The sequence below is a fragment of the Onychostoma macrolepis genome, chromosome 01 (genome assembly GCF_012432095.1).
Source record: "Onychostoma macrolepis isolate SWU-2019 chromosome 01, ASM1243209v1, whole genome shotgun sequence".
In the NCBI taxonomy this organism is placed as follows: domain Eukaryota; kingdom Metazoa; phylum Chordata; class Actinopteri; order Cypriniformes; family Cyprinidae; genus Onychostoma; species Onychostoma macrolepis.
Genome location: NC_081155.1, coordinates 47047625 through 47067173, shown reverse-complemented (window position 1 = coordinate 47067173; position 19549 = coordinate 47047625). Strand labels below are relative to the sequence as shown.

The window sequence follows — 19549 nt, the reverse complement described above, 5'->3', positions numbered from 1 at the left end:
TGTGACTGCTGGATATAACGACCCTATTAGGTAAATATACTCTATTAATCCCTAAACTGTGTGAACATCCAGTGGAAACAAAGCAGAGAGTTATTAAACAGCCACAGAGAGGGCTATTCTTACTCATTCCTGAAGGATCTGATGCTCTGCTAACACACTAACTAACTAAAATAGGCATGAATCTGCAACACTTTCACACGGTCTGAAAAGGCTTTTATGCAAATCTAATTGTACATATTTTTATGCAAATATAAATAACACGTTTTTTCAAAGGTTTATGTGGATTGACATTTACTTAAGCATCATCAAAGACACACCGACTGAAGAAGTGAATCATTAATACTTCAAACGCTTTATAGGCGAATTATTCTAATAGCCCAGAACTCAAACACGCTTTTATCTCAGGTCACGTGAGGAGATGAATCGCAGCGCGGCGCGCCCACGCACGCACGGACGCGCGCGCGCGGAACGGAGAACCGATCAGAGCAGCACCGGAGATGAGATGAAGCGAGCTCAGATGAGAAGAGAAAGCTCTGTTCTTCTGGAGCCGCTGCTCGTCTAGATCCATGTCTCGAAACACTGATCTGCTCTGAGTTTTACTGGAGTTTAACACCGGACTCACCTGCGCGCGCGAACAGGTGAGATTCACTTCACCTTTCTCTGCACGAGACGCGCTGAGCGTCGTTATTCGCTTTTGAGCTGCTGTAGAGCTCAACATCTGCAAACTCGTAATGAACAGCGATTCATATATGATCTGAGATCTTAAACTGTTCTGATTCTGCTTTACAGGGATAAAATCACATCTGTTTTGTAACCATGGTAATTTCACTTCTGTAATACAGCTGCACTGTTTGTGAAGTCAGTAAACTGTTTTCACTGCTGTCATGGAAGCGGGGTATTTTCTCACACTCATCCTTCAGAAATATTTCCATGCATTGTGTCCCTGGTGAATTAGAAAAATCCCCGAATCCCTGACCTCTGTAACTCACGGGCTGTGGAAGCAGATTAATAATGTTTAAAAAGCCTTTACATTAGTCTTCTGTGAGACGGATCATGTAGAGTTTGGACTCTGACCTTTGGCACAGAATATTTGATTTTGCAGCTGTTGACTTCTGTAACAGAGATCTGAAACGCATTAATTGTGCAGAATTTCATGTATGCATAGAACACATCTACTAAAGGTGCTGCGGTGACAATCCGACTTTGCTGCAGCCTGGAATTAAACGGCTGGTTTGGTCTGGTCAGAGGTCAGAGGTCAGAGAGCCTGCTTCCTCTCCAGGTTTTCTGTCACTGATGGAGGTTTGGTTCCTCTGGCTTGATTAGGTGGGGTCACTTCATTCCCAGCGATATCGTGGACTTGATCGCACAGATACTAATTCAACTGAACTGAGCTGGACGATGACATTCACTGAAGTCAATAATAAAATGCCTTTAACTAAAAATCGAGTGTTTACTGTTGTCCTTCTGCATTATTGACACACTATTTTCCTATTTAATACTGTAGAGCTGCTTTGACCCAATCTGTATTGTTAAAAGCGTTGTATAAATAAAGGAGACTTGACTGTATGAGCGATGCGACCTCTGGTGTGCGGACGAAGCTGATTTGTCTCGTCTCACAATACAACATACAATACATATTTGTAAAGCACATTTAAAAACAACCGAATTTGGACTGTACAGAATAATAAAATGAATAGACTATCAAATTTAAAACAACAATTGAACCAATAATCAAGGGGTATTGAAAGCTAGAGAGAATAGGTGTGTCTTTAGAGCAGACTTAAAGGCAGAAATCGAGGGCGCTAATCTGAAGAGGTAGACCGTTCCTGAGTTTTAAGCAGTCCGCCAAACATTAAGACGTTTCTGCTTCTGTCCAGGTTCTCTGATGGCTCTGCTTGCCCTGCTGCTGCTGCTGGGCTCGGCCTCGGCCTCGGCCTCGGCCCCGGGGCCCCAGTGGCCCCTGCAGCGTGTGCCTGTGGTTTGGCCCCAGCGGACGGAGGAGCGGCCAGCGCCTCACTTCCTGCGACCCGCTCAGCTGGAGCTCAACTCGTCCTGCGGCCCCGAGTGCCACAAGCAGGCCCCTGCTCCCAGCTACTGGGACCTGCGCCAGTTCCTGTCCTACGAAACGCTGCACTCCAGCGGACAGCTGACCGAGACCGCGGTGGGCATCTACGGATTCGACGCCGACGCCTTCTACACGCCCCCCGCCGGGCGCTCCAGACACAGACGCCAGATCTTCGGTCCAGACGGCCGCTTCAGTATCGTGGGCCAGGACTTCCTCATGAACTACCCCTTCTCCACCGCCGTCAAGCTGTCCACCGGATGCTCGGGGACGCTGGTGGGGGACCGGCACGTCCTCACGGCGGCGCACTGCGTTCACGACGGAAAGAACTACGTCAAGGGAGCCCAGAGGCTGAGAGTGGGCTTCCTGAAGCCGCGGCAGAAAGAGACGTCCGGCGGAAACGGCACTGGACCGGGCAAGATGAAGTTCCAGTGGATCCGCGTCAAGCGCACACACGTGCCCAAGGGCTGGATCACTAACACTGTAATGATTATTTATTATTTATACTTTCTCTTATTGTATTACATTTTGTATTTTATTTGTTTTTATTAGGGCTGTCAGTCGATTAACATTTTTAATCTAATTAATCGCAAATTATATTTCTTAAAAGCTGCCAGCAGGTGGCGGTAAATGTCTTTGAGTCATTCATTCATTCCATTCGTTCAAACGGCTGATTCATTTAAGAATGAAGTAAAAGGCTCACTTTATGAATGGGCTTTGAATCATTGATTCACACGATTCGTTCAAAACAAGGATTCACTCAGAAACTAAACACCGCTGTGTTGCTCGGAGACGCACAACAATTCTGCTGTGGCTTTATGTAATATTTTTGCTGACAAAACTGAGCAAAAACAGACAATATTATGTTTAAAATCGAACACAATATTAACTACTTATTTACTGAACTGTTGTATAAGATCCCATTTGCACTCGTTATATTCAGCACAAACTGCACTGGTGTGATATTGCTCTCCCTGCTCTTGTGATATCGCTTATGATATGATATAAATATGAGACAAAAACTCATACAGGAACACTTTTTGCCCCAATATCTTGAATTTTAGGGCATGACTGCATTTATGGAGTTGTTGCCCTGCATCATATTTGTCAAGAGTCAATGAACTGTAAGATGACGTACAGGTTTGGGGGCGGGCCAGTGTGTTAACTGCATTATTTTAATCGCGTTATTTTTTCATAACTAATTATTTAAGTTAACGTGTTAAACCGACAGCCCTAGTTTTTATTTGCTGATGTTTGTAGCACTTTGGGTTTTAGAAAAGTGCATTATAGACGCTTCTATCAGCAACAACATAAACAAACGTTACAGCGCATTCAAAACAATGCCAAAAAAACACCCGCGCCGCATTTTGATTTTGAAGTGTGCAGTGCTCATGTTTATTCAACGAAGTCAAAGCCTTTTGTAAAATCTATTTGAGGCGGTCAGTTTTGATATTGCGGCGGGCCAACACAAATAAATCAATGTATGGGAATCATTGCATCTCACAGCACAACAACCTGAGCCCAACTCTGTCTATTCATCACCTTAACTTTAACTGCGTTTGTAGTCGGCGCCACTAGCAGACCGATAAACAAACACAGACCGGAAGGTAACTGAGGGCCAGGCGCGTGCGCCCGATGAAACCGTCTATAATGTGACCATGGACCACAAAACCAGAGGTCATAAGGGTCAATTTTTTGAAATTGAGATTTATACATCTGAAATACGCTTTCCATTGATGTATGGTTTGTTAAGATAGCACAATATTTGTCTGAGATACAACTATTTGTAAATCTGGAATCTGAGGGTGCAAAAAAATCTAAATATTGAGAAAATCGCCTTTAAAGTTGTTCAAATGTAGCTCTTAGCAATGCATATTACTAATCAAAAATGACGTTTTGATATATTTACGGTAGGAAACTTACTAAATATCTTCATGGAACATGATCTTTACTTAATATCCTAATGATTTTTGGCATAAAAGAGAAATGGATAAATTTGACCCATACAATGTATTGTTGGCTATTGCTACAAATATACCTGTGCTGCTTATGACTGCAGGGTCACATATGTATTATAATTATTATTATTATCATCATCAAGGGCTCGGCCAACGACATCGGCATGGATTACGACTACGCCCTGCTGGAGCTGAAGAAGGCCCACAAGCGGAGACACATGAAGCTGGGCATCAGCCCCGCGGCCAAGCAGCTCCCCGGCAAGCGGGTGCAGTTCTCTGGGTTCGATAACGACCGGCCGGGTCAGCTGGTGTACCGCTTCTGCGAGGCCGGGGACGAAACCTACGACCTCCTGTACCAGCACTGTGACGCCCAGCCGGGGGCCAGCGGCTCCGGGGTCTACGCCCGCATGTGGAACCGCAGACGCCGGCGCTGGGAGCGCAAGGTCATCGGGATCTTCTCCGGACACCAGTGGGTGGACCTCAGCGGCACGCCTCAGGAGTTCAACGTGGCGGTGCGCATCACGCCACTGAAATTCGCCCAGATCTGCTACTGGATCAAGGGAAACTACGTGGACTGCAGAGAAGGCTGAGTAGCAGCGGAGCGCTTTGCTTTCTCTCCGTTAGCACATAAGATACTGTCTACGATTTCATGCAGGAAAGTTGCACAGTCCAGAATATGCATCAATAACTAATAAACTCCTAAATTCTTTGTTTTTTAACACTTGTTTAGCCTTGTGCAAAAAAGTATGGAGTCGAATCAGTGCCACATACCCTTGCAAAAGAAAAAACGAAAATATTGAGAAAAATATGCGCTTTTTGCAAACAAAAATAAAGAATTGCAAAAGAAATGAAATATTGCAAGAAAAAAAGTTTTGCAAACAAAAATAATTGCAAAATATAATCAATCAGAGCAAAAGCAATGATTTTGCAACATTTCCCATGGCCATAGCTACTAGTTTATTTGCAAAGCTGCTTTTATTTTGCGTTTCAGTCAAGTGTGAGTGTGCGATAACTTTCTTTTTTCCACCCCATGTCAAAACAATGCCAGAAAGTGAAACGTGAAGCACAAGGGAAAAAACTGTATTCTTTATTTTGGTTTGCAACACTTTTTTCCCTCGCAATACTTTATTTTTTTTACAAAAAGCACATTTATTTTTTCTTAAATTTTCCTTTGCAAAACTCCAATTCTTTTGCAAGTATATGTAGCATTGATTTGACTCCATACAAAAGTATTAAGTAAGGTTCTCCACCGACAGCCATTCTATCGTAGCATATATGGTTATAATATAGTAGATGTTTTAGGAGTGCCTGATTGTTATTTTCCGTCTGCTGCCTTTGATTTCACGGCTCAGGACAGTCACCGGTGAAGGACTGGAGACAGAAAGGCACGGACATCAGCTTGTTCTGTTCGTAGCACTGAGGCGGTTTCTGTTTTCTCTAATGTACTGAAGTGTGAGGTGCTTATGTGGAAATTGAGAACTACTGTATGAGACACTGCTTTTACAGGCGTGTGTTTCCCTCTAGTGGTCAGAGACAGTTCTGCAGAGGTCCACACACACAAACACACTGTAAATCAAAGACATGAGTGGATATCAGCTCCTGATCGGCACTTTGATGTTTATTCATTCAATGGCACTAATCATTTGAAGAATTTTAATGCCCTCTGTTATGCACAACATTAAAAGCTTTTGCAAAAAATCAAAGCACCAGTCATGAATGAGAATTAACCATAGGAACAGCTCAGATTAGACATATTCATGTGTGATCCACAACTGATTGTTTTTATAAAGGCACAACGCTTGTCGAGAACATGGCCAGCTCATATTTCACCTGAACATCGTAAGAAAACAGAGCTTATTTTTAAGGCACTTTGAAATTAAGCACTCCTCAAATTCTCATGACTGCAATATGAAAAACAAATATACCGTCATAATATAAATAAAATCTAACTGGTTTAATTTTCTTGGTTTTATTTTCCTCTTGGGGTGAAATACGACCCAGACACCTCCTGGCCGTTTTCGTGATGATCATCCACCAACCGATCTGAGAAGAACGGGCTGTTTCTGTCTTTTATTCTGGATGTCATCGATACTTTGAAACAAGCAGTTCTGTAAAATACTGCAAGCCTGACAGTCCACAGGCTCCGCCCAGAGCGCACTAGCCACGCCCACGGCCCCCTGGGATTTGGCACAGAAAAGGAAAGGAGGATGCTGATGGCTCAAGCTTTAAAATAGATCCTGTTGATGCTGTTTTTCTACAAAGTGTGATTGAAAAAGTGGACACGTGAGATACTATGAACAGATAATACTCGTAAAACACAGTATCAGTGGAAATGATCAAACAGCACTGAGTGAACCCGACCGTCCAGTCCTCCGTCGTGATTGGTCGGCTTTAGTTCCTCCGGTTCTTTTTCTTTCAATCTTTGGTTCAATTTGGACGTCACACGAGACGCGGGCTACAAAAGGATACGACGGCACGTCGTAAACGCAACATCGTGTGTAACAGTATACAAAATAAAATATTTTCTTAAATAGATACAAAGGTTGCATGAAAGTAGACCGTATCAAAAGCAGCAGAAGTCCGCGTCTCACTGAGACTTGAAGCCCAGGCTGCCGGCGAGCGGGTGCGAGTACGCCTTCCCCAGCACGATGCGGTCCCGCAGCAGCTTGAACAGAACGTAATAGTTGCAGAAGAGGATGAGGCCGAGAGAGAGCGTGTGGTTCCAGCGCTCGGAGCGCAGCAGAGAGTACAGCTGATACAGCACCACGCTCGACTCGATCCCGATCAGCAGGTTCAGGATCCGCAGCGGCTTGTGGAACAGGAACTGCTCGGGAGAAGACGACAACAACAACAACAACATCAGCTCTGAAGATCAGCGGCCAGAGCAACCCAGGGAAAAAAGTACACGTACATAATATACTTACAGTGCTCTATTTTCACATACTAATTTTGTACTTAATGTGTGACCCTGGAGCTCAAAACCAGTCATAAGTGTCCATGTTTTGACATTGAGATTTATAAATCATCTTTCCATTGATGTATGGTTTGTTATGAGATACAACTATTTGAAAATCTGGAATCTGAGGGAGCAAAAAAATCTAAATATTGAGAAAATCACCTTTAAAGTTGTTTAAATGAAGTTCTTAGCAATGCATATCAAATACTAATCAAAAATGAGGTTTTGATATATTTACGGAAGGAAATTTACTAAATATCTTCATGGAACATGATCTTTACTTAATATCCTAATGATTTTTGGCATAAAAGAGAAATGTATAATTTTGACCCATACAATGTATTGTTGGCTATTGCTACAAATATACCTGCTGCTTATGACTGCTTCTGTGCTGCAGGGACACAGATGCTAAAAATGATTCTTTAGTACTTCTGAAGGCAAGACACTGCAGGTGAATAAGGTAAAAAAAAAAAAATTTTGTAAGAAGATTTCTAAAATGTTAGGTTTAAATATGCAAATGAGGCAACACTACAAAAATCTGAACCCTGGATGAAGTCAGTTTCAAAATTCTTGCTTATTTTTTTGACAGAAACAAATGTTTTTACAGATTGAATTTTGGGTCTCTCATTTTTGTCACTCCATAATTCAGAAAATACTTAGAAAAGACAGAAAACAATATATTTTCACAATTTTGGGGGGGAATAAAATGTGACCTGATCCAGCAAAATGAGTCACAGCGACCCAAATTTCAAAACCAAGATTTTGGTATCAATGGAAAGAGGAGACCATAATCTTTAAAATGATATCCTAGTCAAAGTCATACCTTGAATGGTTTTAAAGATATACCCATTTGAATTATGGTCTGCCCTCTTTTTCCGATTGAAAACCTGAGAAAATCGCTTTTAAAGTTTTTTGCCCATTTTTTTTTTGTTGATATCTTTCAAAATACATTGCATTTAAAGGGATAATCTATTTTTTACAGCTTAATTTGACCAAAGACATTTGTATATATATATAAATGCTATTAAACCAGGCTGAAGCTCAAATTATTTTAAAGTATTTATTTGAATAAATATTTTAAAAAAGGCACTTTTACAAAGATTTACTAAAATCAGAAAGATTGAACGGAGGTGCTACATTTTTGCTGGAGAGAGAGAGGGAGGGTGTGTGTGTGTGTGTGTGTGTGTGTGTGTGTGTGTGTGTCTGTGTATCCTCGACTGTCACCTCGCGCGCACACGCAGTCTCAGAGAGAAAGCGTGAGAGAGTTTAATGCTTTGGTGACTTTGTTCTCTTTTGACAGCGACATTTCTCAAATTAATAAACAGAACTACACACAGTATACTACACTACACAGTATTGAACTATCTTTCTGAGGAGATCTGCTAGCTTGTTTACACAGAGCGCTGCTCGTCTGACGGGAGGATGGCTGGACCAATCACGTGCCGGTCAGTCGAAGCGGGGCTTTCCATTGACAAATGATCAGCGTTTATGTCACTGTTTGTGTACATTTCTAAGCTTTTTGATTGGTTTTATACAACGTTTAACACCATATTTGGAGAGCAGAGATAGTTCCAGGGGATACCCGGAGTATAGGGAAATGCTCAGGAGTGACCAGAGGAGTTCAGAATAGCAATGTTCCTTTCCAGTGAATTTAGCAAAACTTTAATAGTCATTTAAATACCTTTACTCAATTATCTTATATATAAATATATTACATACAAAAAAGGAAAGATTTTTCACTGTTTTTCCACATTATCTTAAAACGGAACGTTGCGACTTCCGACTCATTTCACCAGAACGGCTCACAAATGATGTATATAATCAAGCAAATTATACATGAACAAATCCCTCTGTAGAAACCTTCAGGATACAGACAGGAACAAAACTGTAAAGTGTGGTGTGTGTGAGCGCTGCTGAAGTGGAGGTTTATGGCTCGGTGTAGGAGAAAACTCATTTTGCTATAAGAGAAACACTTAACAGTGTCTTTTGGATGTTTTCTTTCCACTAGTCTGAAAAAACACTATGAAAAACCCCAAATCTCTTTTTTGTTATGTTTTTGCCTGCAGCGTCTGCTCTTAAGATCATCTAAGTGTACTCAACTGTGCTTTTAAAAAATGCATTGTACTAGTGTATGAAAGATGGGTTCAAGTGTACTACAAGTGGTGACTAAATACATTTTTAGTATATTAAGTACAAAATTAGTGCACGAAAACAGAGCACTTTAAGAACATTAAGGAAGTGTACCTTTTTTTAAACCTGGGAACACATGATCACTCAACTAATATCAGAGCCCGGTTGCATGAAAGCCCTTAAGCTAAGAAATCCCTTGCCTCAGGGATACTCCAAAGTCAAATTACTTGAGGACTTTCATGCAACCGGGCCCAGGGCTTCCCCGCTGCACATTACGCTCGTCTCCTTCATCAGAACAGACTCGGCTCCTCAGTGAGAGGGGGCGCGAAAGCTTTTATTACCGTGTCGTGTGCGCATCAAGATTGAGTTTTCATGCGCATTAAAATCATTTCTATTAATCTAGCACTTAAACAGCAAAATGCATCTGTAAATCACTGTAGCCTATAAATGCATAATACCGATCTCACCATCTGTCAAAATGAGATTATTGTTACTGTATAGCCACAAATCTAGACTTATTCATGGTATTATATGAGCAGATTTCTAGGACACACACTTTTACAGCGATTATATGAACAGATTGGTTAGCATTTAGCATGCTCTGTGGCAAAGTTTACTAATTGTCAGGGCAACAAAATTCAACAAACAAGAAATTAATATTAAGTGATTTAAATCATAGAGAAAATATTGCGTTTTTGCTCTATTTAGTGAAACCCCGCGATCCCATCACTGCTCGTTGTGGAGACGCCAGAATAAATGAGAAGCACAAGCGGTCTGATTTTACAACACTGGAATTCTAGATTTGAGAAAGATTCTGCATTTGGAAAGGATCTGTTTTATTAAGGAAAAGAAAGCATGTCTGTGAGTATCTGGTCATCTGATGGGTTGATCTGGATCAGAATCAACATGACCGGTGAAGTGTGTAGAACCAGCAGCGGAGCAGGTTTGGAAAAATCATGCAAACCATTTTTATCTTCAAAAGCATCAGACTCGCAGCAATTCACTGCTCGCTGACTGATAGAGTCAAGAACGCTTTTTAAAGCAATATCTCACCCCACAATTAATGACTTGACATACGAGTCTGTGCATGAAGATTTTTTAAATAATGATTCTTCTGCGCTCCACAAACACTAAAAGGCATGAATATGAGGGCGAGTAAACGGCGGAGACCCTGATAAATGACGGCAGAGTTTTCATTCTGGATCGTGGTCGACCGATATTGTTTTCTTTTGACAGCCGATGCGATGCCGATATCTTAGAGAGCAGGGTGGCCAATGGCCGATATATATATATATATATATATATATATATATATATATATGCGTTTAATTTTTATTTATTTGAATTAAAAAATGTGAAATTATTTGAAAATGAATTGAATTTTTTTTTTTTATGTCAAATAAACACTTAAAACATACTCTGCCAGGTTTGCGAAATTAAATGTTTGTTAGACAATCAAAAATTTGTTTCGTATTTGCTGAATTCTGACGATAAACAAGAAGGTATTATAATGTTTGCCTTTCTAATATTAATATATGAATGAAGAGGGAGATTGTAAGCGCTGCCGGTCTCAGCGCCGTCAAAATAAAAGTCCCGCCTCAAAAACATCAGCCAAAAAGCAAAACTTATCAGCCGATACCGATATTTCAAAAATGCCAAATATATGTTGATATATCGGCCTTTACGATATATCGGTTGACCACTAATTCTGAAGTGAATTATTCATTTACTATTGCATTCATGTCATCATAGTTAAAAATATGACAGATACTCACATAAAACCTGGCATGAGAGACATCGGAGGGCAAGGCCACATTATACGGCCCGACAGCTTTATAGAGACAGCGGCTGTGACGCACCAGGACCCCCTGCGGCCAGATGGTGCTTTCTGACCAGCTAAACACAAGAGAACAACAGAAACAACACTGATCAGGATCTGCAAACAAACTTGACTTTGAAGCACGTCTAAACGACCACATAGTTAGTTGAGAGCTGAATCACTAGGGATGTAACGATATTAGCAATATGTCTCGATGTTATCGTGGTCACATGATGATATGAAACAATAGGTCTTCTGGGCAAAAAGTGTAGTTTTTAAAATATATTTAAACGTCTTATTCTAACATAAAAGGTCTTTAAAGTTGTGTTTTGGGTCATTATGCTTTGGCACAGTATCGGTCAAACGAACTCAAGCCGAAAGCACAAGATGCTTCATCTCTTCATCAAGTCTGTTTCTGCTGCGTGTTTCAAAGCGAAGCGACACTTCGTTCAGACGATCAGCTCGTGATCCGGTGTTTCAGAGTGCTTTCGTTCACACTGAATGAATGCAGTCAGCTCCTTTATTTCATGTGATGTGAGTTCAGTGTGTGTTTGGAAACTCAACAGCCACCAGTTCTGCTTTATTTCAGCGGCGGATGATTACAGCGTTTCACTAGATTTGTAGCGAGACGTGTTTTTGTGCCTGTTTTCACTGAAGCTGGAGTTTTCTTCAAAATAAAAGCTTAAAGTGCAGCATGAATCACTGACAGCGAGCGGTTTAAATGAGTCCAAACTCATATCTCTTTCAAGTGTAGAAATTAGGAAAGTAGTATTGTAATTTCCTTACTGCAGTGTAAAGCAAAAATAATATACCTATGAAATATCCATTTTCATTTATTTTACAGTGCAGGAGATTATGATCCTCACTCACGAAAACAGTTTTCTTTTTACATTCATCGCTGATGGGAAAAGACAAACATGCAGACAGCGTTGTAGAACATTTATTTTACAGTGCGTTTAGTTTACTGACTTTTTTCTGACTTCAGTTTTCTTCGTTAAGAACATCGGCTGCAGCTCTTCATTCTGAACTCTCAAAGTGCATTAGACAGAATAACTTAACTTTAAAATGTACAAAATTGTCATTTTTTTTCCCCAAGTCTTATTTTTTCTTTTTAAATATCGCAATAACATGGTGCGGTGAGATTTCGATATGGTTCATCCGTCCTGACTCAGAAGCAGGATCACTCACATGTGCTGCGGCGTGTTGCTGTAGGATCCGGGCTCCAGACGCTGCCAGCGGCCCAGATGCGCAGCCGAGCGATGCAGCAGGTCGCAGTAACTGGGAGGCAGCAGCTGACTCATCAGCATCACAAACGCATTGATCCACACCATGATCAGATGCTCGCACGACCAGCGCATGTCGTAGTACTGTGTGCTCTGGAAACACGGAAAACATGAAGAGCGTGAAAACACAGGATCCAGGTGTGTGTCACTATCTCTGACCGTTAACATGTTCACAGTCTCACTAGTCTCTGCCTCACTGACAGAGGATTATTAGTATTTTTCAAAGCGAAGCATAATTAAACATGCAGGATTCTATGCACTTATTTTTAGCACATGCATCTACACTGCACTCACAATTTGCATAAATTAATGTTTTAAATATTAAAAAGTAAAAAAAAATGATAGAAAAAAATAGAATGATACTTTTAAATATGAAACTACAATTGCCAGCAGGTGGCGGCAAGCCACTGTCTTAAGTGAGTCGCTGAGTCATTTATTCAGATTCTTTCACAGAGACTGATTCATTCAGAAACTAATTAAGAAACTGTTTTTATGAATGGATCGGTTCAAAATACAAATTCATTCAGTAAAGAAACACGATGTGTGTTGCTGCTGAGATGCACAACATGGCTTTTTCGTTAGTAAAACAGAGCAAAAAATAAAATATTGTAGGGATGCACGATTCTGGATAAATTGAGAATCACAATTTTTGTGTGTCAAATAGAGATCATGATTCTGAACTAAAAATAATGTGTGACAAAATATTAATGCTGCAGTCTATTTAATTTAAGTCAAATTAATTTAAGTGTTAAATTAATTTGAACGAATTATCAAACATTTTAAAATATATATTAAAATACACCAATATTTAATATTAAAATGATAAAAAAGTGGTTTGAATTAATGATTCAATGACTCACTCATAAAACAACTCATTTGAACAAATCACTTGAATGAATGATTCAATGACAAATACATTTTTTAACAGTCACTTTTGTTCATCTAGTGGCAAAACAATGCAATCGACACGAACGTTATTTGAAGCACCAGTTACTTTTAGAAGGTGATTTGCTCTATTTTGATCGCTATCATAGACATCAATAGTTATATCTGAGCTATAAACTTTGATCCCTGTATTTCTGTGATAATATGAATGACTGTAAGACAGAAATAATACCGTGTTGTTGAAAAGACTGTTTGTGAAGCGGTTTCTTACCCAAACACGATAACTGTCTGCTCTCTGTTTTTCAAAGGTTTAATAGACGCAGGGTTTTTGCAGAAACCATTTCATCCGCTAGCTGTCAATATTACACACTGCACCTTTAAATTGTTGCGCTGACACAAAGTCTGCCACAGACCATGCAAACCAAACCATTCATATAATTGCTCTAAATCTGCGTGAGTCCTATAAACATCTATATTTACTGCTTCACAGTGACAGGCCTCAGTAAAAAAATGAGCAAGACCGGTCTTATAGCCATAAGTTATACAGTAAACTACAGATTCCTGAAGCAGTTGCTTGGCGATTCTTTCTGGAGTGGATTCTGAGCTTAGTTTTGAGCAGCAGGTGGCGCTGCACGCTCCAGAAACAGACGTACTCTGCTCGCTTCCAAATCCTTACACACACTCCAACCTAAAATAATCATTCATAAGATTGGAAAAGTAATCACAAGGGTGTGTTTACATTAATCTGGCGTCATAAAAGCATTCTGAGCCGAGGTGAGAGAATCGCGACGCATTCGGAAGATCTCGGAATTGATTCTGCATCGATTTATCGCCGCAACCCTAAGCCTCAGTGGGCGGTTCTCATCACAACATATTAAGAGACGCTGGTGAACGTGCAGAGAGCAAATCTGCAGCTCTAGAAATTATTTTACATTGTGCATAAAGACTCAGTGATGCTGCTTAGCGCCGGCCCTGGACTGAACTCTGACCGCCTGAGGACGCTCACCTTGACGAAGCACAGCGGCAGGAAGGCCACGTAATAAGCGCTGAAGAGCGAGTTGAAGAGCACTTCTTTGATGCGGCGGTTGAAGTCGGTCTTGAGCTCCTCGACCTCGCTGCGGATGAGCTCGGGCGACGGCGGGCAGCTGTGTGTGGGGATGTGTTTAGGGCTGGAGAACTGATCGCGCAGGTTTTCTCGCAGCAGCGTCAGGAAGTCTTTGGATTGCGGCAGAGGCCCGTCGGAGCCGTCCTGCTCGGAGAAACCGCAGTCGGAGGGAGCGGATTGAGCTCGACCCTCCTGATGGAAGCAGCAGAGCGGCACGTAAACACCAAACCTGAATCAGACACACAGACACCGCAGATTAAACCCAACACACATCACAGAGATACAGCAGCAGCGACAGGAGATGCAGACCTGCCAACCTTGGAAATATTTTTTGAGCACCATCAGTGTGACATGGACTATATGCCTACTTCAAATATCTTTTGAGAGAAGTATTATTTTCACGGATTGGCCATTATTTACTGCTATAAACACATGTAATGTGCGTTTCATTCATACTGGACGCCAGAGGGCGCCTTTGTGCTGAAAAACCACATATGCGTCACAGAAGTAATAGAATTAATGGAACTCCAGGAAATCCCTAATATGAGCCAAAGCATCCGGCGATCGCTGTAGCTGAATAAAAGAAGATAGAAAGCTTTGAATCATGAGACACTGAAAGACATTGACACAGAAATTATTTAAACGCAAAACCGAAAAAGCACTCCAATTGGTCGAACTCTTCATCTTTTGCTGACAAATCGTACCAGCGTGCTAGGCTGGACTTTAAATAGATAAGGACTTTAATTATTATTATTATTAATGATAGCGGTTGCAGACCACTGACTGTCAGGCAGATTGGGGTACAGTTGGAGGAATCACGATGCATTAAGAGCCGGGGAGTGAAAACTTTTTGAATTTGAAGATCAAGGTAAATTGTACTTGATTTGTCTTCTGGGAAACATGCAAGTATCTTCTGTTGCTTCCGAAGGCCAGTACTAAATGGAAAAAAAATTATATTTCAACAAAATAAGAAAAATGTGGAAATTTTATTCTGTTCAAACGTTTCTGGCTCTTAATGCATCGTGTTTCCTTCTGGAGCATCAGCGAATGTTTGAACCTTTTTTAATAGTTGTGTTTGAGTCCCTCAATTGTCCTCAGTGTGAAAAGATGGATCTCAGAATCATACAGTCACTGCTGGAAAGGGTTCAAATATGCAGAAGATGCTGGAAAACTGAAGAATCTGCAGGACATGGAGGATTTTTCTGAAGAACAGCGCTCAGTTTAACTGTTCAGAACAAACAAGGGACTCGTGAACAACCATCACAAAACAAAAAAACAGTCGTGGATCATCCAACTTAAGAAAAACTTTTGAAGGAGGTTATTTTAATAATTTCAGCTATTTTTTGGATCTTTTATGTAAGATGATAGCACTAAATAAAAAATAACATGCGTTTTGTATGATCTCTCTTATTTTGTTAAAATTATTCACATTTTCTGCAAGGGGTTCTCAAACTTTCACAGTATATTTTCAGAGTTTAGAAAGTCTGACCAGTTAAGACAATCATGCATGTAAAGTTTCATAAAGAAAACGCATTGCTCACTTTCTGATAGACAGCTTAAGCCGAACTTCATGAAGATGCTGAATGCCAAGAACTGAAGACTGAACTGAACACGATTGGAGTACACTTGGTAACTTTATAAGAAATGTAGTGAAAATAACTGATCAAAATGGCAGAAATGGACCCTCAGAATCACAGAAATACACAGAGCCCAGCAGCACGACTGCAGCACAGAGTTATTCCAATGATGTGTGTCACTTTACGAAAGAGAAACTCGACAGTCAGCCGAACACAAAGAGCCGCTTCAGCCTGATGGCATTCAGAGCACGATAATAACCGGAACTTTTTTGACTGGAATTCCCCTGTAAGACTGTCGGGAGACTCACGGATATCCCAGGAAGAGCAGGTTGAGCACGGAGTAATTCTTGAAGAGGTTGACGAGGGTCCAGCACAGAACCCACCCACACAGCGTCAGCAAGATCAACCGCACCGCGATCAGAGCCACGTACCGCACCAGAGACGACGGCGTCGCCAGAGAGGCCTGAAACACACACACACACACAGGGCCTTTATTAGGAGGAAACAGAGAAACGCTCGTCCTGAGGTACTCTCAGCTCACAGTGAGTGATGATCATGTAAATGTCACTGGCATAATGTGACAAACAGACCACAAAAACCCTCATTCAAACTTCCTCCTGCGCGCACACACACACACACACACACACACACATAACCAACTTTCCCTCGGAGCTACAAACAGTGTGAAAGCTGTTAGAGGGTGTTATAACCAGTGTTGGAGCAAGTTACTTTTAAAAGTAATGCATTACAATATTGCATTAACCACAAAAAATTTAAATAATTATGTTACTTAGTTACTTTTTATGGAAAGTAATGTGTTACTTTTTAAATCTGGGCAGGGCTTACTTGTTTGTTTTTAATATAAAAAAGTTATTTTTACAAAAGTAAAAGCCCTTTCACAGCAAAAGTGAAGTGAATGCGGCTCAGACTGAAGGAGATGTAGATTCTCGTCTGTACAGTAGAGACACCGCTCAAACTAATCACATGAAGAATATGACAAATGTGTCATTTTTGATTATTAGTATGGTTGGATCGGATCATCGAAGGTCAGCAGCAAAGACATCGGTTAATAAAATGGGATTAAATACATAAATGATATTTGTCTTACTTAACATTTAATTATTGCAGAGTTTGCATTTGACTGTTTTCATTGATTTTGAGGAACGCTGAATGTGTTTTTGTGCAGGTGAGATGAATAACTGCTGTATGATCAAACACACAAATAATTACAGAGCCATACTATGGATGTTTGCCAACAGAAAGGGAACACCGCTTAACAAGCAATCATTTAAACAGCTTTACTTGATGGACAGAGTCAGACGCACCTCTGAGATGATGGTCCACACCAGTCTTCTGGCCAGCATCACAGTGATGAAGACCGCCAGGTGATAGTCCATCAGGTGGAAGTTCTTCACACAGAAAAAGGCCGTTTCACATTATGATTACATACCGCTTCATATAGAAAACACAGTTTTGATTTTGTCACATTTGAAATGGCAGCACATCTTCAGTTTCTCTCTTCATTTACTCGCGCTCATGTCGTCTAAACCCACGTGACTTTCTATCTTCAGTGGAACGCTAAAGGAGACGTTCAGCATGATGTTCACGCTGCACTGAATCACAGAGAGACAGCAGGCCGTGATCAGCCGTCAAGATCCAGAGAAGCATCATAAAGTTTATTCATGCGTGTCTGTTTAGTCATTATTCACTGAAACTCTATTTAGTCTAACACAGTAAAATGATGCCAACTGCTACTGAATCTCACTCGTGTCCCTGCAGCACAGAAGCAGTCATAAGCAGCAGCTATATTTGTAGCAATAGCCAACAATACATTGTATGGCTCAAAATTATACATTTCTCTTTTATGCCAAAAATCATTAGGATATTAAGTAAAGATCATGTTCCATGAAGATATTTTGTACATTTCCTACCGTAAATATATCAAAACTTCATTTCTGATTAGTAATATGCATTGCTAAGAACTTCATTTGAACAACTTTAAAGGTGATTTTCTCAATATTTAGATTTTTTTGCACCCTCAGATTCCAGATTTTCAAATAGTTGCATCTCAGACAAATATTGTCCGATCCTAACAAACCATACATCAATGGAAAGATTAATTATTCAGCTTTCAAATGATGCATAAATCTCAATTTCCAAAAATTGACCTTTATGACTGGTTTTGTGCTCCAGCTGTGGCCAAAATCAACCAAACAAAAGCAGGAATGTAATACAGACTTCATTTCAGTCCGTTCCTCACACAAAGCATCACATGACATCAGTAAACACATTCATGAGAGTTACTCAGCGGCTCCTGATCGTCTCAGCTTTACAGAAGAGCAGCGTGAACATCCTGACAAACATCTCCCTTCGTGTTCCACTGAAGGAGGTGCATCAATAATAATATATTAATAGTAATACTGCGAGTGTACCAGTGAGGTGGAGGCTGAGGGGTGGCTGTATGAAGACCACCACACCGTCCTGTAAATGTTGATGTACTGAACGAAGAGCGCCACCAGCAGGTAGAGGAAGAGCAGCGCCTCGAACAGCAGGTTACTGTCCAGAGGAAGATCGGGAATACGGGAATGACGGACGGGTTCGGGAGTGATGAGGGCCGTGAGCGGCGGAGACAGACCCACCACCCCGCTGTTCCTGCGAGACACACACACACACACTTTATTCTTTTACTTAGAACCGCAAGACAAGCTACAAAAATGGAATCCAAATACCTCGGGAAGTCATTTTGCAAGATGACAGGAACACATCACTAACATACATTAGTCCTTATCTTTATAACAAATACTGGAGTAATTAACTTGCACTGATCGTCAAGTTGACACACACGCTCACACACACACACACACACACACACACACACACGTTCATTTTTGTGAAAAGTGGGGACATTCCATAGGCGTAATGGTTTTTATACTGTACTTACTGTATGTGCTATTGTCCTACACCAACCCTACACCTAAACCTACCCCTTACAGGAGACTGTGCATGTCAACTTTCCCCAAAAAACCTCATTCTGAGTGATTTATAAGCGTTTTGAAAAGTGGGGACATGGGTCAATGTCCTGAGATGCCACCTTCACACACACACGCACGCACTCACGCACTCTCACACTCTCACACTCTCACACTCTCACACACACTTGTTTCATCAGGAAGCAGATTTCAGTCTGATATTCAAAGCAGTGATCACACCAGCTCATGTCAGCTCTTCCACAGCCCGCGAGGGACAAAAAGCAGAGTCTACTAGAATATATATTTGTAGCAATAGCCAACAATACATTGTATGGGTCAAAATTATCCATTTTTCTATTATGCCAAAAATCATTAGGATAAAAAAAGCTCCAAAACTGCTCAAAAAGTTTCCTTGTGAATCCTCAGCGTTCATCTATCTAACTCACAGCAGACTCGAACAGCATCTCCATCCCGATGTGTGCGCGATCAGACGAAACTGATGGTGAGCATCACTGTCATTAGCATTATTAACATCGTCTCTGTACATAAACGATCCCATCGTCCAGCTCTGAAGCACTCAGTGTGGACGGTTAAGCATTATAAACATGAGCGTTATGGATTTCTGTGAAGCTGCTGACAGTACTGATGCGTAAGCAGACGTTCACATGCGTGTGTGTATTTCTGTATTTCAGTTACTGTATAAAATGAAAGAGGAGTTTGGTAATACAGCGTGAGTGACCACTGCTCGGGTGAGCTCACCTGCACCGGAGCCCCGCCCCATTGCTGAGGCCGCCGCCCACCAGCG

General features: G+C 41.0%; 2 protein-coding genes across 2 annotated transcripts in view; one reads left to right on the top strand and one right to left on the bottom strand.

Annotated features, from left to right (window-relative positions):
• Window positions 1-419: 419 nt before the first annotated feature.
• Window positions 420-5978, top strand: LOC131538976 (serine protease 23-like). The gene is made up of 3 exons (XM_058773207.1): window positions 420-638; window positions 1878-2545; window positions 4164-5978. Exons 2-3 carry the CDS (start codon window positions 1886-1888, stop codon window positions 4608-4610), a joined length of 1107 nt encoding a protein of 368 aa, XP_058629190.1. The 5' UTR covers window positions 420-638; window positions 1878-1885; the 3' UTR covers window positions 4611-5978.
• Window positions 5618-19549, bottom strand: part of tmem39a (transmembrane protein 39A) — a 15271-nt gene continuing 1339 nt past the window's right edge. Inside the window, exons 2-9 of the mRNA XM_058773186.1 lie at window positions 19504-19549; window positions 18208-18427; window positions 17101-17184; window positions 16084-16238; window positions 14100-14427; window positions 12114-12301; window positions 10882-11002; window positions 5618-6844 (exon numbers count right to left, since the gene is read on the bottom strand). The exon at window positions 19504-19549 is cut by the window's right edge and continues 111 nt beyond it. Of these exons, the coding sequence (XP_058629169.1) occupies window positions 6608-6844; window positions 10882-11002; window positions 12114-12301; window positions 14100-14427; window positions 16084-16238; window positions 17101-17184; window positions 18208-18427; window positions 19504-19549 (1379 nt within the window). The 3' untranslated portion in view covers window positions 5618-6607. The remainder of the gene's footprint in view (window positions 6845-10881; window positions 11003-12113; window positions 12302-14099; window positions 14428-16083; window positions 16239-17100; window positions 17185-18207; window positions 18428-19503) is intronic.

Excerpts from the sequence above, each read along its gene's own strand:
- LOC131538976 (XM_058773207.1), top strand. The coding sequence starts at position 1,886 with ATGGCTCTGCTTGCCCTGCTGCTGCTGCTGGGCTCGGCCTCGGCCTCG. Across the intron at positions 2,546-4,163 it reads AGGGCTGGATCACTAACACT|GGCTCGGCCAACGACATCGG; the intron begins GTAATGATTATT and ends ATCATCATCAAG.